General features: G+C 49.2%; 1 protein-coding gene and 1 long non-coding RNA gene across 6 annotated transcripts in view; one reads left to right on the plus strand and one right to left on the minus strand.

Annotated features, from left to right (window-relative positions):
* The window catches only part of IL15RA (interleukin 15 receptor subunit alpha), a 77,297-nt gene extending 69,061 nt beyond the window's left edge, over positions 1-8,236 (plus strand). For all 5 annotated transcript variants that reach the window (XM_065552504.1, XM_065552489.1, XM_065552479.1 and 2 more), the window contains 2 exons: positions 1,772-2,475; positions 5,146-8,236. Coding sequence is in view for 4 of the 5 variants with exons in the window: in XM_065552489.1 (XP_065408561.1) it covers positions 1,772-1,940 (169 nt within the window). In the remaining variant the exon portion in view is untranslated. The remainder of the gene's footprint in view (positions 1-1,771; positions 2,476-5,145) is intronic.
* The window catches only part of LOC135972807 (uncharacterized), a 348,625-nt gene that overhangs the window by 317,458 nt on the left and 3,760 nt on the right, over positions 1-27,407 (minus strand). The gene's annotated exons all lie outside the window — the stretch shown is intronic.

The following is a 27,407-nucleotide window of genomic DNA, read 5'->3' on the forward strand; positions in this document are numbered from 1 at the left end:
ATCATGATGCAGTACCTGTACAGCTACGTTGCAGGAAAGAAGCAGCCTGAGATTTTTCAAAACCATGCAGGGAATTTAGACGCATAATTCCCATTAACTCGTACAAGAATTGTGAAACTGTGCATCTATATCCCCTAGGCAGCGTTGACAATCCCAATCATCGTCTGTTTCTCCAACTAACTGAGACTATAATTACATTTTCACTGGGGACACATCGGTTAAGCTGCCGATAAGTACTGATGAGTGAAATTCCCCTTTGTGCTGATGGTTGTCCTAAGTCTTATGCAGCTCTTAAATTCTGCTTACGCCCTCTAAATAGGGGTTAACTGGAATTTAACCGGGGAACAGGCTCTGTACTGGCCCTCTACACGTGTGTGAAATTCACCTTGATGCTATTAAGACAGTTTCCAAATTGCAGGATACCTGGAACATTGGGGCCATCTCTTGTATTTTTAAATATTCTCCTATTTTATCATCAGTCTTTTATGTTTTATTATTTAAATTTTTAAAACAAAACCTACTTACAAGGAGTCCTACCACAGCCTTGGCATCGTTTTTAGTAGAACACTTGGTCAGACTAGATGATCATAATGGTCCCTTCTGACCTTAAAGTCTATGAGTCTAAGAGTTCAGAAGAGCAATAAAGAGCAATAATTATTTAAGGGGCAGTCAGTATTCATTAGTAATGAAAGGCCAAAGATCCCATTTTTAAAGAGGACTTTAAAACCCTGCCTCCATTTTTGTGCCTATAAATAGCTGCATCCATACTTAACTGTGGCAATAAACACTGTCACTGAGACAGCTAAGTGTCCAATTTGTGAACCCAGTCACACATGTAGGCAAGTCAACACAGGTGTAAGTGAAATGTGCCCTCAAAATTGGAGGTCACTTTTCAAAATTGAGCCCTACATCTGCTAGAGAGAGAGAAACCTGGAGCAGAGTTCTGTTATGCAAACATTAAAAGATAATTCTTGCCAACATTGGCTTAGCTGGGGTCACGGTAACCATCACTTATTTGTCGTGTGTAAACCTGACAGAGGGAAGAGAATTATTTAGGGTTGTACAAGGGGTGAAACGAAATGATATCTAGAAGGGAAGATTTAGCCAGAATAGCATCAGGAAACTCACAACAAGTTACAGAGCTACTGAGATTGTGAAATAGCCTCCAAAGAAATGTGGTAGGAGGCCTGTGGCATGAATCATTTAAAGTTAGACAAGGTAGAGCACTCACAAATATAGTATACTGAGATCAGCGCTGTCTTGAAGGGATTGTAGGTGGCCTGAATAAACTGTTCAAGTAGGTTTTTTCCATCTCTAATTTCTGTGGGCTTGATTCTCATTTAGAATCATAGAATATCATCTAGTCTAACCTCTTGCTCAAAGCAACTAAACCCCCAAATGGCCCACTCAAGGATTGAACTCACAACCCTGGATTTAGGGAGGCTAATGCTCAAACCACTGAGCTATCCCTCGCCCCTGTCTTTACACTCAGGCTCCTTTATAACTCACAAATGTCATAACTTACACCCACTTCAAGATGCCGTTATGCTTCTGGAGCTGTAACGAAGCCCTAGTGTAACGAAGAAGCCCAGAAGCACATCCTGATATCTAATTAGTCAATAATCAAAGACTGAGACTGTCTGTGATTGATGTGTTTCCCTACTGACATTTCACATTCCTGGTCAGCGTTTTAGCCCACAGACTGCATAGCAGATGCCTTTAGCGTGCAGTCACCAACATTTGCTGATCCCATGAATTTTTCCTTTTGCAGCCACATGAGGCAACAATACACAATACCTGTGATAGCCATTCCCATGACCACAGAAGAGTCAGAAGAAAGGGATGGAACACCACCAGAAGACAATGGTTCAAACGGTCCAGAACAACGAAGTGAAAGGACAGAGATGATGTCATCATCTTGTGTGACATCGACTGGTTGAACAATAACACTTAGTGAAATCAGTGCATCCGTTAAACTTGAAAGGGGAAGGGATCCTTGCTGCTCACAAAGACCAACAGGCCAGTTGCATTAGGCGCTGACTTGTCAATTACCGCATGCTGGCTACTCAATTTGAGATTGGAAATACAGCCTCATTTCTAAGCTGTGGCAAGCGGGCAGAAAATCTGATTTCCTGGCCCACCATTGTTTCAAAGAGAGGACAGGAATTGTCTCATAAACCTTACTACATCCCTGCTCTGTTCTTTGAGCTGAACATCCTGTACCCATCAGAGAGTGTCTAGACAACTTGGACATATCTTTTAATTCTTATTTTAGTGAATGGTTGCTTTCAAAAGAGAAATCACACAGATGTTTAAATGCCCAAGGAGAACTGTCCACGTGGAAAGTTCTGAAAAAACGTCAGGTGGCCTCTTATATGCAGTGTAAAGACGACGCCAGAGAAGAAGCGGTTGGTGATCTGACAGTGAAGAACGCAGCTTAGGACCACCTAGGACCCATACAGAGAGAACATAAAGGTGAGCTGCAAAACCTCTTTTGGATATACTTAATTCATCAAGAAACAAACATTGGGCCTCATTTTCAGATGCCCAGAACGCCTGCAACTTCCATTGATGTCATTTGGAGTTGTGGGCGGTCAGAACTTCTGAAAATCAGACCTAATGGGTGAGTACTGCTGCATCTACTTGGATTTTTAAAAACTAGTTTCATTTTTACATTTAAAATAAGGATTTAAAAAAAAAATCTCCTAAAATAAATTGAAATCAGTTTGAGCAAGCGTAGACGTTCGCCCAGATGCTTCCTGACAGCGGTAGGTCCATTCATCTGTGGAATAGCGTTCCAATGAAAGTATTGGAATCCCCACTGTTCAGTCATTTGAAACTAGACTGCACACGGCATTAGGAGCAATCTGGCCCTGCCAAACAGAGATGAACTAGGAGACCTTATCTCTAAATGGAACAGAAGAAAGATCCAGAGAAGGGAAACAAAAAATTAATGGAAGCATAGAGAGGGGAGGAAGCTGCCTTCCTACATAGAGAGAGAAGGACAAGCCCTTCGTCTAGAAAGGGGCAGAATAAGAAGGGATATGATGGAGGTATTTAAAACAACAGAGAAGGTCAGTCAAGCACTTAGGCCCTTTCATATAAATCCAAAACAAGAGGGAACTTGATGAAATTAAAAGGCACAAGTTTAAAGCAGATGGAAGGATATAACCTTTGTTGTCATACATGATTTGGGTGTATCTTAGGTACTTATTTGCCCGCCATCTGTAGTATCTGAGCACCTCACAATCTTTTATATATTTCTCCCAACCCATCTGTGGGGTAAGGCTGTGCTAATTATCCCCATCTTACAGAAGGGGAACTGAGTCACCAAGAGACTAAGTGACTTGCCCAAGATCACATAAGAAGTCTGTGGCAGAGCCAGGAATTGACCTGGCTCAGATGAGTGCCCTAATCACTAGACCATCCTTACCCGCTGAGTTCCTGTGTTGCTCTTGCAGGATAGTGAAGAAAAATGCATAGTAAGAACTGGAAAAAGAATTAGAGCTGTCTCTCCTTATACATAGCACCTGCAGGTGCTCTAGACAGGGTGACCATGATATGGGACAGCCATCCTCATGTTTCAGGGCCATAAACTGATCGCTGGTTGCAGTCAGAAGGAAGTTGGAGCAGTTCTTATTCTGAAACACGATTTGGACAGTGCTGTAGGGCAGGGGTGGGCAAACTATGGCCCACAGGCTGAATCCGGCCTGTCAGGGCTGTGGATCTGGCCCGCGGGATTGTCACCCGCTGGAAGCCGCCGGCAGCACATCCCTGCGGCTCCTGGTGGGGGGCAGAGGGCTCCATGCGCTGCCCTCGCCTCCAAGCACCACCCCTCACAGCTCCCATTGGCTGGGTACAGGGAACTGTGGCCAATGGGAGCTTCAGGGGAGGTACCCGCAGGAGAGGGCAGCACGCAGAGCCCTCTGCCCCGCCCCTTCAGGGACCGCAGGGACATGGTGCTGGTCGCTTCCAGGAGCGGCGCGGGGCCAGGGCAGGCAGGGAACCTGTCTTAGCCCCACTGCGTGCCACTGACACCCCAGAGCCACTCAAGGTAAGCAGCGCCAGGCCGGAGCCTTCACCCCGAACCCCTCCTGCACCTCGCACCCCGATCCCCTGACACATCCCTCCCGCACCCCAACCCCCTGCCCTGAGCCCCCTTGTACACCCTGCACCCCCCTGCACCCCAACCCCCTGCCCTGAGCCCCCTTGTAACCCCACACCTCCCTGCACCCCAACCCCCTGCCCTGAGCCCCCTTGTAACCCCGCACCCATCCTGCGCCCCAACCCCCTGCCCTGAGCCCCCTTGTAACCCCGCACCCATCCTGCGCCCCAACCCCCTGCCCTGAGCACCCTTGTAACTCCACACCCATCCTGCACCCCAACCCCCTGCCCTGAGCCCCCTTGTAATCCCTCACCCACCCTGTGCCCCAACCCCCTGCCCTGAGCCCCCTTGTAACCTCTCACCCATCCTGCGCCCCCTTGTACACCCCGCACCCATCCTGCACCCCAACTCCCTTGCCCTGAGGCCCTTCCTGCACATCGGACCCCGTCCCACATCCCACACTCCCTCCCGCACCCCAACCCCCTGCCCCGGCCCTACATTCATGGCCCTGCATGCAATTTCCCCACCCAGATGTGGCCCTCGGGCCAAAAAGTTTGCCCACCCCTGCTATAGGGCGTACCAAGGCTGAGCACTGAGTCCCAAACGTGTCATGTAAAGTGAGGTGGGGTGTGCTGTGGAGAAAGACAGATAGAGAGGGCCTGGAGACCTGCATCCCGGTGAGTCAGACAGTCAGGGAAGGAGACAAGAAGTCTGTGGAGTACGCACTGCTCTGTCCGTGAAACAACCACACCCCATCTCTACTCTGACCCGCCAAATGCCTTTGACAAGCACGTCCAATGTTATCGCCTCCAGCTGCCCAAACCTTCATGCATCTCACCCCACAGCAATCCCCACCTGACTCTGGAGCTGCCCCAGAACAAGATTACACCAGCCATTTTGTTCCCTGCATGTGTCAATCTGTATGGACCTAAATCATTCATCAAAGCAACATTTTAACTTTGTCCAGCAGTGACTGAACAGACACCCTACAATCTTTTCTCCCCTCAGTTCCATGACCTCTGTTACCCATTCTCTTCCAGACAGCATTTACCTACGAAGCCATCAAGTGAAGAACACAGCTTATTTTCCTGCTGCTACCAGCAAAATCCTGAGTAAAGAGCAAGTCCGAGAATCAGAAAACTCATGTCTAACTATTTTGGGGTCAGCCATGATCGTTTGCTCAGGAATCCTTCAGAAACACGTTAGAATCTGATCCCAGGTGCATCCAGAAGACAAGAGACAGATGTCCTTTGGACCACACCACCACCAGCATAGCACTTTTACAGATGTTACCAGACAGTGGCCATTGTAATGGAAATATTTTACATTGCCGTTTTCCCTCCCAGGGAAGGCACGTACCTATATTCTGGGGGGCTGCTTCTCAAATAGCCCCCCTACTCCACCTTGGACCAGTCCTCAGCCAATCCCTCATGCTGTTCAATACATTAACACATGGCTTTGCAACACTGAATCTAATAAATATTTTTATAGACAGTCGCTGCCACTTTGTACCTTTAGTAAGACTAGCCGGCGTACGGGCTGGGGAGTTGGTAAATAGTGGTATACTCAAATGGGGGAGAAGGCTCAGAAGCACATGTTTGGGGTTAGTCAATGCACAGAGCTGAGTCCCTGGGTCCCTTCATGCCATGCACATTCGCAGATAGAGAAATTATTAATCCAGCTCAAGGAAGACAGTCTCCAGGAATAGCTAAAAGCAATAGAGTCCCAATACACCAGCCTACATCTGCACCCATGGAACTTTCTCCATATCCACCCTCCCCATCCTTCCCATCCACCCTCCCACATGAGGAGGAAGTTCCATGGGTGCAGATGTATATATAGTTATATAGTTCAGAGACATTTGCACCAGAGTAACTATAGCGATGTAGTTACACTAGCACAAGCCCCTGATGTGCTGCACCAACGTAAAGCAAGATTTAGACCGACACATTGCTGGGGTAAGCTCTGCTTTACAGTCTGCAGCGTGTCTTCACTAGAGGTTTGCACTGGTGTAACTCCAGATGTATCGATGCCCGCACTGATTTCTCTAGAGCAGGCAGGGCCATAGGTCACCTGGAAGTGCTGCTGACTGTTCCAATTCTCCCCAAACTGCACAACGTTCACCAGCATTTTAAAAAAAAAATAGAAAAGACGGTTACTCACCGTTGTAACTGTTGTTCTTCGAGATGTGTTGCTCATATCCATTCCATTAGGTGTGTGCGCGCCGCGTGCACGATCGTCGGAAGATTTTCTACCCTAGCAACACCGGCGGGTCGGCTGTGGAGCCCCCTAGAGTGGCGCCTTCATGGCGCTGAATATATACCCCAGCCGACCCGGCGCCCCCTCAGTTCCTTCTTGCCGGCTACTCCAACAGTGGGGACGGGGGGCGGGTTTGGAATGGATATGAGCAACACATCTCGAAGAACAACAGTTACAACGGTGAGTAACCGTCTTTTCTTCTTCGAGTGCTTGCTCATATCCATTCCATTAGGTGACTCCCAAGCCCAACTTAGGTGGTGGGGTCGGAGTGAGACATTGCTGTGTGCAAAACCGCTGATCCGAAAGCAGCATCGTCCCTGGACTGCTGCACTAGTGCATAGTGAGCTGTAAACGTGTGGACTGATGACCAAACCGCCGCTCTACAAATGTCCTGGATCGGAACTTGCGCCAGGAAAGCAGTCGAGGAAGCTTGGGCCCTCGTGGAGTGAGCGGTGAGGTGCGGTGCTGAGACACCTGCCAGGTCATAGCAAGTCCGGATGCAAGACGTAATCCAGGAGGATAGGCGTTGTGAGGAGACCGGTGAGCCTTTCATTCGGTCGGCCACTGCAACGAAGAGTTGCGTCGTCTTTCTAAAGTGCCTTGTGCGGTCAATATAGAAGGCCAGGGCCCTGCGTACGTCCAGGGAATGCAAACGTTGATCCTGGCGAGTAGCATGTGGTTTAGGATGAAAGACCGGGAGAAATATATCCTGGTTGATATGAAAAGGAGAAACCACCTTAGGGAGAAAGGCAGGATGTGGACGAAGCTGCACTTTATCCTTATGGAAAACTGTGTAAGGGGGCTCGGATGTAAGCGCCCTGAGTTCAGAAACGCGCCTTGCTGAGGTGATGGCTACGAGGAAGGCTGTCTTCCAGGATAGGTACAGAAGTGAACAGGTGGCCAGTGGCTCGAATGGAGGACCTGTGAGCTTGGAGAGAACCAGGTTGAGGTCCCACGTCGGAACGGGCTGACGTTGTTGTGGGTACATCCGGTCTAAGCCCTTGAGGAATCTAATGACCATCGGGTTAGAGAATACCGAAGACGCGAGTTCCCCTGGGTGAAAGGCTGATATAGCGGCCAGGTGAACTCTAATTGAAGATATCGCCAACCCCTGCTGTTTTAGGGAGAGGAGATATTCCAAAATGAGAGGAATAGGTGCCTGCAACGGGGACGTGGCTCGTTGTTCGCACCAACAGGAGAACCGCTTCCACTTGGCCAAGTATGTGGTCCGTGTTGAGGGCTTCCTACTGCTCAGCAGAATCTGTTGGACAGAGTGCGAGCACTGTTGCTCTGCCTGGGTGAACCATGGAGCAGCCACGCCGTGAGGTGGAGTGATTGCAGGTCGGGGTGACGCAGGTGGCCATGGTCCTGAGAGATGAGATCCGGGCATAATGGAAGCGGGATCGGTGTCTGAACCGAGAGCTCCAACAGTGTGGTGTACCAATGTTGTCTCGGCCACGCTGGGGCGATCAGAATCACCTGTGCCTGGTCTCTGCGCAATTTGAGCAGTACCTTGTGGACCAGAGGAAACGGAGGGAAGGCATAAAACAGGTGGTCTTTCCAGGGAAGGAGAAACGCATCCGAGAGGGAGCCCGGAGCTCGACCTTGCAGGGAGCAGAACACGTGGCACTTCCTGTTGTCTCGAGATGCAAACAGGTCTATCTGGGGAAACCCCCACTTCTGGAAAACGGAATGTATGATGTCCGGACGGATAGACCACTCGTGTGTTTGAAAGGACCTGCTGAGTCGGTCCGCCAAAGTGTTCTGGACTCCAGGGAGGAACGATGCCGTGAGATGGATTGAGTGGGCGATGCAGAAGTCCCACAGGCGAATGGCCTCTTGGCATAGAATTGACGAACGTGCTCCTCCTTGCTTGTTGATGTAAAACATGGCAGTGGTGTTGTCGATGAGAACTAACACACAGCGGCCACGTAGGAGATTGAGAAATGCCTGGCACGCCAGGCGCACCGCCATCAGTTCCCGAACATTGATGTGCAGGGCTAGCTGGGGTGCAGTCCACAGGCCCTGGGTATGGTGCTCGTTGAGATGGGCGCCCCAACCCAGAGATGAAGCATCTGTGACCAGGTGCAGAGAGGGTTGTAGGGCGTGAAACGGCATCCCCTCGCAAACCACATTGTGGTCTAGCCACCATGTGAGGGAGGTCAGGACCGAGTTCGGGACCGTGACCACCATGTTCAGGCTGTCCCGATGTGGGCGGTATATTGATGACACCCAGGTCTGGAGTGGGCGAAGCCGAAGTCTGGCATGCCTGGTTACATACGTGCAGGAAGCCATGTGACCTAGTAGGGTAAGGCATGACCTCACCGTGGTAGTTGGGAAGGCCTTGAGTCCTTGAATGAGGCTCGTGATGGTGCAAAAGCGATTGTCTGGCAGGATGGCTTGTGCACGTCTGGAGTCTAGAACTGCGCCGATGAATTCTATTCTCTGGGTAGGTTCTAGAGTGGATTTGTCCTTGTTGAGTAAGATGCCCAACTTGTTGAATGTGTGCACTATTATGTGGACGTGAGCTCGAACTTGCTCTTTGGTGCGACCGCGTACCAGCCAGTCGTCTAGGTACGGGAACACCTGTATCCCTTGCCGACGAAGGTACGCTGCCACGACAGCCATACATTTCGTGAACACTCTTGGGGCCGAGGATAGGCCGAAGGGAAGGACTGCAAATTGGTAGTGCACCCTGCTTACCATGAATCGCAGGAAGCGTCTGTGAGGCGGGTAAATTGCGATGTGAAAGTATGCGTCTTTCATGTCGAGGGCGGCGAACCAGTCTCCAGGATCGAGGGAAGGGATAATGGCCCCCAGAGAGACCATGCGGAACTTCAACTTTACTACGAATTTGTTGAGTCCGCGCAAGTCCAAGATAGGTCGCAGACCTCCTTTGGACTTGGGAATGAGGAAGTAACGGGAATAGAATCCCCTGCCCCTTAACTCCACTGGAACCCCCTCTATGGCCCCCATAGCAAGGAGCGTGGAAACTTCCTGTATAAGAAGTTGCTCGTGAGAAGGGTCCCTGAAGAGGGACGGGGAAGGGGGGGAGGAGGGGGGGATTGAAGAAAACTGGATAGCATATCCCCTGTCCACCGTGCGAAGGACCCAACGGTCCGAGGTTATAAGGGACCAGGCATGGTGGAAATGGGAAAGGCGATCCCGAAAGGAGGGGGCTGGATCCTGGGGGATGACTGGGGCGCCGTCCTCGACCGCACCTTCAAAAGTTCTGCCTGGGGCCTGAAGGTGGTCTAGGTGGCCCCTGGTTCTGACCGGGTTGAGGGCCGGTCCACCTTCTTCTACCACCTCGCCCTCGCCTCCGGGCCGAGTCCTGTCTCTGACGAAGCGGGGGGGGTAGAAGCGCTGAGGCTGCGGTCTAAATGGCCTGCGCTGAGGGCCCACAACATGCATCCCCAAGGAACGCATGATCGTCCTGGAGTCCTTGAGGCTCTGCAGGCGAGAGTCCATCTTTTCTGAAAACAACCCTTGTCCTTCGAAGGGTAGATCCTGCAGGGTTTGCTGCAGTTCCTGAGGCAGACCCGAAACCTGGAGCCAGGAGATCCTCCGCATAGCGATACCTGAGGCCAGGGTTCTCGCAGCAGAGTCCGCTATGTCTAAGGAGGCCTGTAAGGAGGTCCGAGCCACCTTCTTACCCTCCTCTACCAGGGCTCCAAACTCCTCCCTGGACTCTTGGGGAACCAACTCCTTGAACTTCCCCATAGAGTTCCAGGAGTTAAAGCTATAGCGGCTCAAGAGCGCCTGCTGGTTAGCCGCTCTAAGTTGCAGCCCCCCGGCTGAGTAAACTTTACGGCCGAATAAATCGAGGCGCTTAGCCTCCTTTGATTTGGGCGCTGCGGCCTGCTGGCCGTGGCGCTCCCTTGCGTTCACTGATGCCACCACCAGTGAACACGGCTGGGGGTGGGTATACAAGTACCCGTAGTCTTTAGACGGGACAAAGTATTTCCTTTCCACCCCTCTCGCTGTGGGTGGGATAGAGGCAGGAGTCTGCCATATCGTAGATGCATTGGCTTGTATCGTGCGGATCAGGGGTAACGCCACCCTCGATGGGGCATCCGCTCCGAGGATATTCACGATCGGGTCGTGCACCTCCACTATCTCCTCCGCCTGCAGGTCCATATTACGGGCCATCCTACGCAGAAGATCCTGGTGAGCCCGAAGATCTATTGGAGGTGGACCTGTGCACGATGTGCCCGCCACTGCCTCATCCAGAGAGGAAGAGGAAGATGCCTCCGGTGGAACAGGATCCAAGGGATGGTCCTGGTCTCCCTGCTCCTGGGCCGGAGCATCACCTGTGCTTGGGTCCAGGGCGTCAGGTGGTGCGGACACAGAAGCCTCCATGCCCCCTGGCGGAGGCCGAGAGATGGTGGACTCCGGGGCCCTTCTGGCGGAGTGACCGGAGCGAGAGGTCGAAGCAATTGGAGCCCCTTGCGCCTGATGGTACGCCCACGGGGTCCAAAACGACCAGTGAGATGGGCCATGAGAATGGTCCTCTGTTATGTCCTGCCAATGGCCCAAGTCCTGTTCCTCGGCTTGCCCCTGAGGGGGGTATGCCGATCTCGAGAGGTCCTCCGAGGAGCGAGACACCGATCTCGATGGCCACAGCGGTGCCGAGAGCGTCGAGACGATTCCCGTGGGCTGCGGTGCCGCACGGTGCCGGTCCGGAGATGATCTATCTCTACGCGGTGCCGGCGATCGGTGCCGGGACCGCGACCGGTGCCGATGACCTCGTCGGTGCCGGGAGTCGGATCTGGACCGCGACGAGGACCTGGAGTATGCCCGGTGCCGGGAGCGGCCTCTCGACGTCGAGCGTCGACCGTAGCGGTGCCGAGAACTACGTCTCGACGTTGATCGGTGCCGACGATCATAGCGGTGCCGAGACGTAGAGCGGTGCCGCGACGAAGATCTTGGCCGCGAGTACAACCGGTGCCGAGGTGATATTCGGCGCCGGGACTGCGAGCGGCGTGGGGACCTGCTTCGGGACCTGGATCGGTGCCGAGGTTCCAGCCCTTGCGATGGAGGGCGCATCAAGGCAGGTTTCCCCCTCGACTGGACCGGGTGAGTCAACGGTGCCGTCGGTGCCGGTGGTTGGGGCGGTGCCGGCTCCGTGAGAGCTATTAAGTCTCTCGCCGCCGCGAAGGTCTCTGGAGTCGACGGGAGGCACTGTATCACCGCCGGCCTCGGTGGAGACGCTATCTGTACCGGACTCAACGGCCTCGGCGCCGGAGTCGACGGTGCTGGAGGCACCTGTTTCCGGTGCTCCACCGGCGGACGCGGCTCTACCCCCGGCACTGGGGGAGCCGGCGTCTTCGGCACGGAGGTCCCCGTCTTATGGGCTTTTTTATGCCCTGGGGATAATGACCGGCGCCGAGGCACTTGCTGTGCTTGCGGTGCCGACGAGGTCCGGTGCCGGGGAGGCTTGTCCGACGCCACTCGCGTGGTCGGCATCGCCGGTGCCGCCGGGGGACTGCGCACCGAGGCGCTAGGTGCCGGGGCCTGGCTTGTAGATGGAGCGTCCGGACTAAGTGCCGCCTCCATCAGGAGTTGCCGGAGCCGAAAGTCCCGCTCCTTCTTGGTCCTTGGTCTGAAGGCCTTACAGATCTTGCACTTATCTGTTTGATGGGACTCTCCCAGGCACTTCAGACAGGAGTCGTGCGGGTCGCTCGTGGGCATAGGCTTAGCGCAGGAGGCGCACTGCTTGAAGCCGGGAGCGTTGGGCATGAGCCCGGCCCCGCGGCCGGGGGAGAAAGGGGGAGACGACCCCCTTAATCCCCTGAACTACAATAACAACTAGAACAACTTTTAAAACTATTTAACTATTTAACTATAACACTATAACTATAACTATAACTATAACTGCGATGACTAACTAAGCTAGGGAGAGTGGAGAACAGCTAAGCAGTGCTCCACAGTTCCAACGACCGTCAGGGGCGGTAAGAAGGAACTGAGGGGGCGCCGGGTCGGCTGGGGTATATATTCAGCGCCATGAAGGCGCCACTCTAGGGGGCTCCACAGCCGACCCGCCAGTGTTGCTAGGGTAGAAAATCTTCTGACGATCGTGCACGCGGCGCGCACACACCTAATGGAATGGATATGAGCAAGCACTCGAAGAAGAATCATAGAATGTCAGGGTTGGACGGGACCTCAGGAGGTCATCTAGTCCAGCCCCCTGCTCAAAGCAGGATCAAGGAAATGGTAGCGTGGGAGTCAGGCCTCAGGGTCCATGTCATCTGCGGGGAGCCTCCAGCGAAGGCCTGTCTACAGGAGCGTCTGCACCCTGCTTACTTCTTCATGGTGGATAAAGAGGCCATGAAAGGTTGTCTACCCCCCCCCTTGCTTCTTTCTTTAAACTTAGAGATGCCAACGCTGGTGTTTTCTGATTTTGCTGGGGGGAGGGGTGTCTCAGGGTACATATGGTGTTAGCTCTCCCAACCAATGAATTTTTAACATAGACAACTTTTCTCCAAAATCTTACTCAAGCATTGCATTACAGTCAAGTAGAACTACAGAACAACCCTAAGACCGTTAAAAGAACAGGAGTACTTGTGGCACCTTAGAGACTAACAAATTTATTAGAGCATAAGCTTTCGTGGACTACAGCCCACTTCTTCGGATGCATATAGAGTGAAACATATATTGAGGAGATATATATACACACATACACATACTTACCTTGTAAGTATTCTCACACTTCTTATCTAACTGTCTGTACTGGGCTAGCTTGATTATCACTTCAAAAGGTTTTTTTTTTTTCTCTTACTTAATTGGCCTCTCAGAGTTGGTAAGACAACTCCCACCGGTTCATGCTCTCTGTCTGTGTGTATATATATCTCCTCAATATATGTTTCACTCTATATGCATCCGAAGAAGTGGGCTGTAGTCCACGAAAGCTTATGCTCTAATAAATGTGTTAGTCTCTAAGGTGCCACAAGTACTCCTGTTCTTTTTGCGGATACAGACTAACACGGCTGCTACTCTGAAACCTAAGACCGTTAAACACTCTGAATAACAATCCCCTCCCCTCTCAATGGCTCGTTTTCACGCTTGGTTCTTGGGCTGTCACCATTTCACTAGAGCTCTACTAGTCTTCCAGCCTAGACAGGGCTTGAATGTATTAAGTCAGCGGTTCTCGAACGTCACTGCACTGCCACCCTCTTCTGATAACAAAAATTACTACCTGACCAGCCTGGGGCAGTGGAGCTGGGGCTTCGGCTTCAGCCCCAGGACCCAGCACGTCTAACGCTGACCTTGGCGACCCCATTAAAATGGGATCATGACCCACAGTTTGAGAACCGCTGTACTAAGGAAATGGCAATTTTGGGGTGGGAGGAGGAGAAATGAACAAAAGAAAATTTTCAACCCTCATTTATACACCATAAAGTAACACAATAGGGACAATCTTGGGGTGGGTTTTTTTTTTTTAACCCTTTATCCAGTAGGCTAGGTGGGAATGACTTGAGACCCTGAAGAGATTCCAAAGTGGGTTGGAGCGGGGGGGAGGGGACTGTAATTCTGAGATAATTTTGCTGTATGAATATTTTTGAGCTTCGATACAGTACCAAGGCCATAAATGCCCTACAAATACAACAACACAGATTATTATAAAAAGAAGAACAGGAGTACTTGTGGCACCTTAGAGACTAACAAATTTATTAGAGCATAAGCTTTCGTGGACTACAGCATATACATCCGAAGAAGTGGGCTGTAGTCCACATTGCAACTCAGGCTAAAGCTCGAACTCTCAAGTCCCATCCCTCCCCACCCCGGCTTGAGAACCTGAGCTCCAGACCAAGTCACAACACCTGCACAGCTCTTTTTAGCACGCTAGCGCAAGTCCCACTAGCACTGGTCTTTGAACCCGGGCTGGGAGGTTCACTCCAAGCTGCACTATAGACATACCCTAAGGGGTTTGATCCTACAAAGTGCCAAGAGCCTCACGAAGCACCGTAGGTACTCGGCACCTCGCAGGACAGAGCGCCTTGTGGGATTGGAACCTAAACCAGCTAGACCAGGGGTGGGCAAACTTTTTGGCCCGAGGGCCACATCGGGGTTGCAAAACTGTATGGAGGGCTGGGTAGGGAAGGCTGTGCCTCCCCAAACAGCCTGGTCCCTGCCTCCTATCTGCCCCCCCCCCACTTCCCACCCCCTGACTGCGCCCCTCAGAACCCCCAACCCATCCAACCCCCCTGCTCCGTGTCCACTGACTGCCCCCTTCCGGGACCCCTGCCCCCTATCCAAACCCCCTGCTCCGTGTCCACTGACTGCCCCCTTCCGGGACCACTGCCCCCTATCCCCTATCCAACCCCCCTGCTCCGTGTCCACTGACCACCCCCTTCCGGGACCCTCCGCCCCTAACCACCCCCGGGACTCCACCCCCTATCAACCCCCCCGCTCCCTGTCCCCCAATTGCCCCAACCCCTATCCACACCCCCACCCCCTGACAGGCTCCCCGGGACTCCCACACCTATCCAACTCCCCCCGTTCCCCGTCCCCTGGCCGCCCCCCCGAAACCTCTGCCCCATCCAACCACCTCCTGCTCCCTGTCCTCTGACTGCCCTCCGGGACCCTCTGCCCCTTATCCAACCCCCCCGCTCCCCACCCCCTTACCATGCCACTCAGAGCAGCAGGAGCTCGCAGCTGCCCGGCCCAGCCGGATCCAGCCATGCCACCCAGAGCGCTGGCAGCATAGCGCGCTGAGGCTGCAGGGGAGGGGAGGCAGCGGGGGAGGGGCTGGGGACAAGCCTCCCTGGCCAGGAGCTCAAGGGCCGAGCAGGATGGTCCTGCGGGCCGGATGTAGCCTGCGGGCCATAGTTTGCCCATCTCTGAGCTAGACATGTAATTACTTACCGTCTTTCTTTTGATTTGCCACAACGTGCCTCACCTAAAGCACTATGGTCTTCATGTATTAACATGCCCACACATGACTCTATACAAGACAGTAATAAATAGGCAAGCCTGCCAGAAGCGACCCCTACATGACAAACTCACCGAGCAGACACCCTGCTTCTCACACTGGCGCTTACAGTATGGGGGTGTGTGGAAAGGGTTAACTCCAAGGTTGAGGGCCCCGATGGAGGAACACCCAGCCAGGGCGCCTTGTCTATTTCAAACCAAGGGTTACTTCCAAACTGAGCAAGAGCTGTTGGCACAGAGGGAGAGAGACATTTTGCACCTAGGCAGGTCCCAGGCCGTCTAGAGCAGGGGTGGGCAAACTACGGCCCGCGGGCTGCTTGCGGCCCACCAGTCCTTTTTATCTGGCCCGTGAGCTCCGGCCAGGGGCTTGCTGCGCTCCACCTGGCACTCCGGCCGGGGGAGCGGGGCCGGGGGTTTGGCCGCGCTCCGGCCAGGGGAGTAGGGCCGGGGGTTTGCTGCTCTCTGCCCAACGCTCCTCAGTGATGTGCAGTCATTTTCAGCACCATCTTCAGGGAAGATTCTGCACGCAAAATGCCACATTCCTCAGGTATGACCTCACCACCCCTCCCTGTTTCCTATGGCCCCACCCTCGAGAGCCTCGAGTGGAGGGAAACCACCCAGGGCCGCAGCTGCTCCTGTCTGGGTTCTTCTGCATGTGGCACAGCTGCCTTGGTGTCACACTGCCAGCAGGGCCTGTAGGAGTCCCTGGTACCACCCCGTGAAGCCCCCCGCGCGCCACCCCTCATGAGTCCTCTCGCCACACCGTAGTAAAATCCCTTATTATATACAAACTTGTAATGAACACAACCGTGCAAACAGAACTCAAAGTACAACAGTAAGAACTTTTTGGGGGGGAGGCTGGGGCATAAAGTTACAGGTGAGTTTACACCTGCCTCTTCTTGTCCACATGGGTTCTGGGATAGAGCGCCATGGCTCAAAATTGTCAGGGGCACTGACGCCCAGCAAATCCAGGCTAGAGAGAGGGCCCAGTTTTCTCACAGTACTGCCATCTTGTAAAGCAGCAGTTTGAAATAAGGGCAGCAGTTAGGATTTTCTTTTCCCTTTCAAAAATGAGTGCTGCAAAAAAAAAAAAAAAAAAAAAAAAAAAAAGTAGACAATGAGTGTTGGGTTTTTAACAAAGAATGGAATACAAAACATTTTTTCACAAACGTGAACTCGAAGGCTGTGTGCCTGATTTGTCAGGAGAGCATCGCAGTTTCAAGGACTACAACTTGAATTGCCATTTTTCAACGAAACATCCTAATTATGGCAGCAATTTAACAACTGAGGAAAGGGCAAGAAAAGTTGAGCCACTTGCCACAAACTTAAAAACTCAGCAAAATATTTATGTGCGACAGGCTGCAATTCTGGAAGCCGCTACAAAGGCAAGTTACGTTCTGGCCTTTAAAATCGCTAAACAAAATAAGCCTTTTGATGAAGGGGAGTTTTTGAAAGAATGCGTGGCTGAAGTTTCTGGCATGCTGTGCCCGAAATACCAGAACAAATTTGAGAACATTAGTTTGTCACAAAGAACTGTTACTCGCTGTGTAGAAGTGATTGATGAACATTTGGCTTCTGAGTTGAATAAGGAAGCACAGGGCTTTACATTGTTTTCATTAGCTCTCGATGACAGCACTGACATTAAGGACACAGCACAGTTACTGATTTTTGTCAGAGGAGTTAACGACAAATTTGAAATCACAGAGGAATTTTTATCAATGGAATCAATGAAAGGCACATCTAAGGGATCAGATTCATATGAGAGGATGTCTGGGTGCCTTGAACATCTGAAACTCTCCTGGAGTAAACTGGCAAATGTAACCACAGATGGGTCACCAAATTTAACAGGGAAAAATGTAGGACTTTTAAAAAGAATTCAGGACAAAGTAAAAGAAGACGACCATGATAAAGAGGTGATTTTTCTGCATTGTATTATACATCAGGAGGCCCTCTGCAAAAATGTCCTGGACATTGATCATGTTGTTTGCACAGTAGTGAAAATAGTGAACTACATAAGAGCGAAGGGACTTAATCATCGGCAATTCATTTCCCTTCTTGAAGGCACTGCCGCCGAACACCAGGACTTACTTTATCATACAAATGGCGGCTGACTCAGCCTAGGAAAGGTATTGAAGTGAGTGTGGGAGCTCAGAGATGAAATTCGCACTTTTCTGGAGATGCAGGGGAAAGAAAATGATTTCCCCGAATTAAAGAATTCAAATTGGGTGTGCGACCTCGCTTTTGGTGTGGATACCTTGGCACATTTAAATGAACTTAATGTAAACCTGCAAGCAAAGAATGTGTTTGTACACGTTTTGTATTCTAGTGTGACAGCTTTCAAAGCCAAGTTAATCTTGTTTTCAAAACAAATTAAGGACAAAGTGTTTGCTCACTATCCAACACTGAAATACCTGGAAGTGTCACCAGAGCAGAAAGAAAAATACAGCAAAATTTTGAGTGACTTGCATGGGGAATTTTCTCATTGATTCCCTGACTTTGAGAAGATAGAGAAGACACTGGAGCTGGTGTCATGCCCACTGTCATTTGACTACAAGAAAGCCCCACAAGAATTATAACTGGAGCTCATTGATCTCCAGTGTGATTCCACCATGAAGGAAAAGTACTGTTCTGAAAAACTGGATGAGTTTTATGCCTCCATGAGTGAAACAAAGTTCCCAAATATCTGCAAGGTGGCACAGAAAATCCTTGTTTTGTTTGGCTCCACCTATGTGTGCGAACAAACATTTTCCCTGCTGAATTACAACAAATCTCGCTACAGATTCCAGTTAACTGATCAGCATCTCAGCTCGGTAGTGCGGATTTCCACAAGAATTACACCGGACTTTGATGCCATTGTAAAAAAGGGTGACCAGCTGCATTGTTCACATTAATCAAAGGGGGTGCGGAAAGGCGTTAAGTTTGGTTTAATTATTGTAATACATTGTTATGATGGTATATTTATAATAATAAGTAAGGCTTTATGTTTATTTCCACTAAAATGTATCTTTATTAAATTTGAATATCTCTGAATTGTTAATTTCGTGACCGTTCTTGGCCCGCCATGAGGCAGTCAGAGGGCGGGAAGTGGGAGGGGGCAAGGGCCAGGCACAGCCTTCCCTACCCAGCCCTCTGTACAGTTTTGCAACGCCGATGTGGCCCTCGGGCCAAAAAGTTTGCCCACCCCTGGTCTAGAGCTTGTTACATGTAATGCCTTGTTAGTACCTTTTTAGGGCATTAACCCTTTGAATCCTGATGGTCTAAGAATTCTCAAATGAAAAGCCTTTAGCTCTTTCCTGGTAGCTTGAGCTACTTAAAAGAAAAAAATAGAAGCCCCCCCCCCCCCCCCCCCCCCGGTTTAGTAACATTCTTGGAGTGATAACTGCATAAAATGCTGAAATCACATTAAATGTTAAGGAAAAGGGAGAAATTGGGTTTAGTGATTAATAATAGGATAGAATAAACTCTATTGTTCCTGGGAACTGCCTGCAGCCCTGTCAAAATGAGCTTTTGCACGAGTTTAAATTGCTTGAGTTACTGGAGATCTAAGTTTGCTCTACAGCCCAGACCCTAGTGCGGGGCCAGTAACCTGAGCCCTGTGGTGGGCAGGGCGGCAGCTGAGACCCCAGACATACAGGTGACAGCTCGGACCCCTGTCCTTGTTAGACAGGTGAAGTTGGCATCTAGGGCTGAGTGAGCAGGGGCCACGCTGTACATGGGGGGTGGTCCAAGCTAATTTGTCCCTTGCAGGGCACCCTCATACGGACGGACCTCATGGCGGAAGAAAAGCTGTTTGCGAGCCAAACCGGCCGGAAGCACGTTGTAGCCAGTGTAGCAGTGTTAAGGTGCCTCAGTAATTGTCATTCTCTCCGGAGAAAGGGAAAAAAAAGTGATCCGAGTAACTATAGGCCTATTAGTTTGACATCTGTAGTATGCAAGGTCTTGGAAAAAATTTTGAAGGAGAAAGTAGTTAAGGACATTGAGGTCAATGGTAATTGGGACAAAATACAACATGGTTTTACAAAAGGTAGATCGTGCCAAACCAACCTGATCTCGATCTCCTTCTTTGAGAAGGTAACAGATTTTTTAGACAAAGGAAATGCAGTGGATCTAATTTACCTCGATTTCAGTAAGGCATTTGATACGGTTCCACATGGAGAATTATTAGCTAAATTGGAAAAGATGGGGATCAATATGAAAATTAAAGGTGGATAAGGAACTGGTTAAAGGGGAGACTACAACGGGTCATACTGAAAGGGGAACTGTCAGGCTGGAAGGAGGTTACTAGTGGAGTTTCTCAGGGATCGGTTTTGGGACCAATCTTATTTAATCTTTTTATTACTGACCTTGGCACAAAAAGTGGGAATGTGTCAATAAAGTTTGCGGATGACACAAAGCTGGGAGGTATTGCTAATACAGAGAAGGACAGGGATATCATACAGGAAGATCTGGATGACCTTGTAAACTGGAGTAATAGTAATAGGATGAAATTTAATAGTGAAAAGTGCAAGGTCATGCATTTAGGGATTAATAACAAGAATTCTGGTTATAAATTGGGGACACGTCAGTTGGAAGTAACAGAGGAGGAGAAGGACCTCGGAGTATTGGTTGATCACAGGATGACTACGAGCCGCCAATGTGATATGGCCATTAAAAAAGCTAATGCAGTCTTGGGATGGATCAGGCGAGGTATTTCCAGTAAAGATAAGGAGGTGTTAGTACCGTTATACAAGGCACTGGTGAGACCTCATCTGGAATATTGTGTGCAGTTCTGGTCTCCCATGTTTAAGAAGGATGAATTCAAACTGGAACAGGTACAGAGAAGGGCTACTAGGATGATCCGAGGAATGGAAAACCTGTCTTATGAAAGGAGACTCACAGAGCTTGGCTTGTTTAGCCTAAGCAAAAGAAGGCTGAGGGGAGATATGATTGCGCTTTATAAATATATCAGAGGGATAAATATCAGGGAGGGAGAGGAATTATTCAAGCTTAGTACCAATGTGGACACAAGAACAAATGAATATAAACTGGACATCAGGAAGTTTAGACTTGAAATTAGATGAAGGTTTCTAACCATCAGAGGAGTGAAGTTCTGGAACAGCCTTCCAAGGGGAGCAGTGGGGGCAAAAGACATATCTGGCTTCAAGACTCAGCTTGATAAGTTTATGGAGGGGATGGTATGATGGGATAGCCTAATTTTGGCAATTAATTGATCTTTGATTATTAGCAGGTAAATATGCCCAATGGCCTGTGATGGGATGTTAGATGGGGTGGGATCTGAGTTACTACAGAGAATTCTTTCCTGGGTGCTGGCTGGTGAGTCTTGCCCACATGCTCAGGGTTTAACTGATGGCCATATTTGGGGTCGGGAAGGAATTTTCCTCCAGGGCAGATTGGCAGAGGCCCTGGATGTTTTTCGCCTTCCTCTGCAGCGTGGGGCATGGATCACTTGCTGGAGGATTCTCTGCACCTTGAGGTCTTTAAACCACGATTTGAGGACTGCAATAACTCAGGCATAGGTTAGGGGTTTGTTACAGGAGTGGGTGGGTGAGATTCTGTGGCCTGCGTTGTGCAGGAGGTCAGACTGGATGATCATAATGGTCCCTTCTGACCTTAAAGTCTATGAGTGCTGTTTTGCTTCAGTGAGACTTGAGTGAATCTTCTCATTTTCTAGTTTGTTGGTTGTTAGCAGTCTCTCTGTGTTATTTTTATTAGACCTTTTGTACACAAGTTCAATGGATAAGTGGCTGAAAAAGGAAAGTGTAAAAATGCAAGAATCAGCTAGTGTTTCCTCAAGTCCACAGTGTGGAAAATCTACGTCTAATGATCATGATGGCCCTGGAAAGTCACTTATAAAGAAAAGAAAATATGACGATGATTATATAAAATATGGCTTTACATGCTGTCAAGGCTGCTTCCCCACTCTGAACTTTAGGGTACAAATGTGGGGGCCTGCATGAAAACTTCTAAGCTTAACTACCAGCTTAGATCTGGTCCGCTGCCACCATTCCCAAGTGGATTCCCTTCCCTGGGAAGCCTTGAGAAACTCTTCACCAATTCCCTGGTGAATACAGATCCAAACCCCTTGGATCTTAAAACAAGGAGAAATTAACCATCCCCCCTCCTTCCTTTCACCAACTCCTGGTGAATACAGATCCAACCCCCTTGGATCTAAAAACAAAGAAAAATCAATCAGGTTCTTAAAAAGAAGGCTTTTAATTAAAGAAAAAGGTAAAAATCATCTCTGTAAAATCAGTATGGAAAATAACTTTACAGGGTAATCAAACTTAAAGAGCTCAGAGGACCTCCCTCTAGCCTCAGGTTCAAAGTATAGCAAACAAAGATAAACACTCTAGTAAAAGGTACATTTGCAAGTTGAGAAAACAAAGGAAAACTAACACGCCTTGCCTGGCTATTTACTTACAAGTTTGAAATATGAGAGACTTGTTCAGAAAGATGTGGAGAACCTGGATTGATGTCTGGTCCCTCTCAGTCCCAAGAGCGAACGACTTCCCAAACAAAGAGCACACACAAAAGCCTTCCCCCACCCAAGATTTGAAAGTACCTTATTGGTCCTTTGGGTCAGGTGTCAGCCAGGTTACCTGAGCTTCTTAACCCTTTACAGGTAAAAGGATTTTGGAGTCTCTGGCCAGGAGGGATTTTATAATACTGTACCCAGGAGGGCTGTTACCCTTCCCTTTATAGTTATGACACATGCACTGATGATCAAGAACGTCCAAAACCACTGTGTGTGATTTGTGGTGATGTTCTAGCAAACAGCAACCTCAAACCTTCTCTGTTTCGGCGCCATTTAGAAACCAGGCATCCTGCACAACGCGACAAGCCTGTTGATTTTTTCAAGCAAAAATTAGCTGAGAGGAAAAGTGACATTACCAGTTTTATATCCAAAGCAAGTTCTGATAATGAAAATGCACTTCAAGCGTCATATCGTATGAGCTACCGAATAGCCGAAGCCCATACCATAGCAGAGAGCTTGATTGGTCCATGTATAAAAGACGTAGTTCATTGCATGCTCGGAGAAAAGGCTGCAAAAAGGATTGACATGGTACCTTTGTCCAATAATATGCTGTCACGAAGAATTAATGACATGTCAAATAATGTAGAGACCACAATTGTACATAGAGTGAAAAATAGTCCATATTATCCTATACAGTTGGATGAATCAACTAATGTAGCTTATCTAGCTATTTTGCTACTGTTTGTATTTTATGTGAATGAAGGTATGGTTGAAAAAGACTTGTTGTTTTGCTGACCATTGGAAGAACATACAACTGGAGAAGATATCTTCAATCTGACTAATGCATATTTTCAAGAAAAGGAAATAGATTGGTCTCATTGACTAGGCATTTGCACTGATGTGGCCACATCAATGACGAGGAAGTATCCTGGATTTGTAGCTCGAACAAAAAAGGTTGCATCAAAAGTCTCTCTTGGACTCATTGCAGCATACATAGACAAGCACTCGCAACAAAATGCATGCCTGAGGGACTGAAGGAAGTCCTGGACAATGCAGTGAAAATGGTGAATTTCATAAAATCACGGCCAACAAATTCCAGAACATTTCACATACTTTGTAAAGAAATGGGTAGTATACACAATTGTCTGTTGACCCACACCGAAGTTAGATAGCTCTCACGGGGCAAAATCCTTATGCGCTTGTTTGAGGTTAGAACGGAAATCCTAGTTTTTTTCAACAGCCACCCTTTCCACCTTGCCAGCTGTATAGAAAACAATGTCTGGCTTCAGAGCATAGCTTATTTAGCAGATATTTTCTCAAGAATTAATTACCTAAATTTATCTCTTCAAGGCCTCAATATAACAGTTTTCAACGTGCAAGAGCGAGTTGAATCCATGAAAAAGAAGTTACAGTTCTGGGAAAGTTGTTTGGAAAACAACCAAACTGAGTGTTTCAGTAATCTTCATGACTTCCTGGCAGAACATAAACTTCAGTTGGATCAGTGCACTAAAACCAATATAATTGCACACCTAAAAGGACTTCGCACAACTTTCAGGGAATACTTTCCAGCTATGTCAGGCAAAAATGACTGGATTAACAACCCTTTTGATGATACCACTTTCTCAACACAGATATTGAACACTGAGGAAAAAGAGAAATTGATTGAGATCTCCTGTGATTACAAACTGAAAAGGAGTTTCAGAAATCTGTCATTGATCAACTTTTGGCTGAGTTTAAGAAACGAGTACCCCCTTCTGGCAGAAAAAGCTGCTGCAGTTTTGTTACCATTTTCAACAACATACTTATGCGAGAAAGCGTTTTCCTTGTATGCACATCTGAAAACCAAATACAGAAACAGATTTGATGCCGAACCAGACCTGAGACTTTATCTTTCTCCAGTGGTTCCGGACTTCCAGGAGCTATACAGAGCAAGCAAGCACATCCATCACGCTGAGGAAATTTAAACTTAAATCCCTGGAAATATTCATTTTTAGGAGGGGGTTCATAAGATTTCACAATTTAGTGAAAGAGCTTTCGCAGGCTGTTTAAGTTTGGGAACCACTGCTCTACAGGGACAGCACCTGCCACGTCTGTTTAACGGTTTCAAAGGACTGTTTTTATTTTGTGGGGTTACAAAACCACCCCCACTATTAGTTCCGAGGCAACAAAACTGCACAGGACTGCGAGTGGCTGGGAGTGAAACGCTAAGGCCTCTGCTGATGCCTAAGTTGATCCCCTGAGAAAGTGGGTGACATTTTCACACAGCCAGATTTCCAGCTGCAGCAATCCTCCCCTTGATCGCCCAACCTGATGCAATCCCCTCTACACAACAGAGACACGTCTCGACCAATATAAATGGGCGCATCCCTTTACTCCAGCAGGCTTGCCTAGTCCTTTGAACATTTTTAGATCCCTGGGTGCTTATGACACCGTCCTCCTAAGCAGTCATTTGGATCAGGGCCGGCTTTAGGAGCTGCGGGACCCGATTCGAATACCCAGCGGCGGTCCAGGTCTTCGGCAGCACTTCGGCGGCAGGGGTCTGCTCCGGGTCTTCAGCGGCACTGAAGGATGCCCTCCCCCCCCGCCGCCAAAATGCCGCTGAAGACCCAGAGTGGACCTCCCGCCGCTGAAGTGCCACCGAAGACCCGGAGCAGACCCCCCCACCACCGAGGTGCCACCGCCGGGTGAGTAAAAAAAAATTTAAAAGGTGCCTAAGGCGCGGGGCCCGATTCCGGGGAATCGGGGGAATCGCCCTAAAGCCAGCCCTGATTTGGATTGCTTTCAGAGGTTTGGAGGGGGCACGAGGGGGTAGAATGCTAGCAGTTTAAGGATTCAGTTCTGCAAGGTTATCCACTGTGCAACAGCTGCTTCTCTTGTTGGCTGCTAGATTGCTACATGCCTCATTCACATGCCTCCAGGGCAGGGAAAGCATATTACCCTGGGCGAGCTACTGGGTAAAGTGATTCTGCAGTACACAGTGGTGAATGACAGACTTAATGACAGAGACTATTGGTATGGCAAACAGAGCATGATTCACTCTGAGGGGCAACAGAGTGCGTCACAGCTCAACGACAAGAGCAAATATCAAAAAAACAAGACCTTTCCTCTCATGTTAACACTCCTTGCTGCCAAACAAATTACTCTTTGCACCTGTCCGGCACCCCAGGGGCCCGCCTCAGCACTATCTTGGTTTTAATCTCAAATGCATCACCCCTCCCATAGATAAAGCTTTGCGCAATCCTCCAGCTTGTTAATCTACAACAAGCCGTTTCTCAGAAGCTGTCCCAGCCCATCTTCCCTGCCAGCCCCCTAGCACCTTGCCAGGGGGGAGGGATAGCTCAGTGGTTTGAGCATTGGCCTGCTAAACCCAGCGTTGTGAGCTCAACCCTTGAGGGGGCCATTTAGGGATATGGGGCAAAAATTGGTTGGATGATTATCTTGGGGATTAGGTCCTGCTTTGAGCAGCGGGTTGGACTAGCTGAGGGCCCTTCCAACCCTGATATTCTATGACTTTGAGCAAAGTCAGCCTTGTCTTGTAGTTAACTCTATTGTCACTCCAAAAGGAGTTAGAAGGGCCCGCAAGGGTCATCTAATCTACCCCCTGCCAAGATGCAGGGTTTGGCTCATCACTGTGGCTCATTCGAGAGCACTTGACGAACTACACACCTACCAGCTAAGCTTGGGGAGCAACTGGCGCACCGTGTTGCATGGCTGAGTGAAGTTTTGGCCCAGGATATCGGCGCAAACCCTTCTCTCTCATACAGGGAGTGTTGTGGGATCTTTCATGTGACTGTCAATACACGGGGGCTGACATGACAACTCTGTTTTCAGGGAATCAGCCGAAACGACCACTACAGGATATACTGCATGTGCTCAGTTGATCTGCTAGAGCCGGGTCTAGGGGCTAACATTTGTAAGCCTGGGTGACTGTGTTTACACACCACATAGGCCTGATTTTCAGAGGTGAGGCCCAGTCACAAGTCCCACTGAAGCCAATAGGAAGTTCAGTCGACTCAGGCAGCACTAGTGAAAATTGGGCTGTTTATTTAGGTGTGTAAATATAGATTTAAGTGACTAACGTTAGGCAGCCACTTGTGAAAACGTTGGGACCCAGAATCTGCTTATAGATCTGGCAGGTCCCAGGCCTTCCTTAAAATCACCACCTTACAGCTCGGTGGAGGAAAGCTATTTTACATAGTATTGGCCGTTGTAATGTCTGGGCTATAGGGTCTCCCCCTCTGAGCCTTGTACAGCATGACTCAAGGTAATCTCACTTTACAAAAGGAGATGTACAAAATACCACAGTGCCAGAGAAAGGATTCAAGCAGCTGTTAGGTAAAATAGACTATAGAGAATATGGTGGTGGTGGTGGAGGAATGTAATAGAGTGGGTTTATTGGCCTGTGGTTAAGATGACTGGCATAACTTCTTTGTCGCTTTGCCAACATCTCAGCACATAGTTACATGTGCCGAGACTACTTCCTTTTGAGGGTATGAGTCACCCAGTGCAAGGAATGAAGCGCATTCTGCAAAAGATAATAAACATACTATGACAAGAAGTGTAAACCCTGGGACGTGTGGCAGCAGATATGAATATGCTGCAGGCAGAGCGGCACACACGCCAATTATTCCTGCCCTACAGACAGCTCCTGAAATAGTCACGGTCTTTGCAATGCACATTTTGGAACTGGTTCTGCTCAAGTCAGCACACCCGCTGCAGGGAGTTGACAGTGCACAGAACTGGAATTCGATTTCTTCCCCTTCACCTAGGTCAGTGGTTTTCAACCTGTGGTACGCAGACTATGTCTAAGAGGTCCAAAAAACGTTGATGTTACCATAGAACAATGGTTTTCAACCTGTGGTCTACAGACCCCTTAGGGTCCACAGACTATGTCTAAGATTTCCAAAAGGGTCCACGCTGCCATTCAAAATTTGTTAGGGGTCCACAAATGAAAAATGGTTAAACCCCCTGATCTAGATACACATCCAGGTACTTCACTATGTTCATTACCTTTCCCCAGGGTAAATGAAGTCACTCACCCTTGATAAAAGAGGGATATCTAGACACATTAAATTCTGAGTCCCCTAAATCCATAGGGTTAATAATGGATATATTATATAGGTGCTACCTGAATTCCTATAGACAAATAAGATGCACGACTGCCCCTTATAAAACGGTGCAGTGGTGGCCCGAGCTGGAACATGATTTGCTGTCCACAAATTGCTATAACTACCTCTCTTCTCTTTACCAAAGGTTTCCGCATAAATTGGTGCCATGTTGTATGCCCACTAACAAGTTAAAAATCACCTTGTTCTTTTATTATTTATTTTGCGGTTGGACCGGTCCTAGAAGCTCCAATCACAGACCCGGAATTCATTGTGCTAAGCAAAATACCGATTCAGATCCCACCTTAGAGGGTTAACACTGGAAGACTATTCAGAGAAAACACTACTTGTTCTCTAGTTTATCTTAGGCCTGGTCTACACTGGGGGGGGGGGTGTCGATGTAAGATATGCAACTTCAGCTACGGGAATACCGTAGCTGAAGTCGACATATCTTATTCCAACTTACCTCCCGTCCTCACGGCGCGGGATTGACGGCCGCGGCTCCCCCGTCGACTCCGCTACTGCTGCT

The sequence above is a fragment of the Chrysemys picta genome, chromosome 1, assembly GCF_011386835.1.
Source record: "Chrysemys picta bellii isolate R12L10 chromosome 1, ASM1138683v2, whole genome shotgun sequence".
NCBI lineage: Eukaryota > Metazoa > Chordata > Testudines > Emydidae > Chrysemys > Chrysemys picta.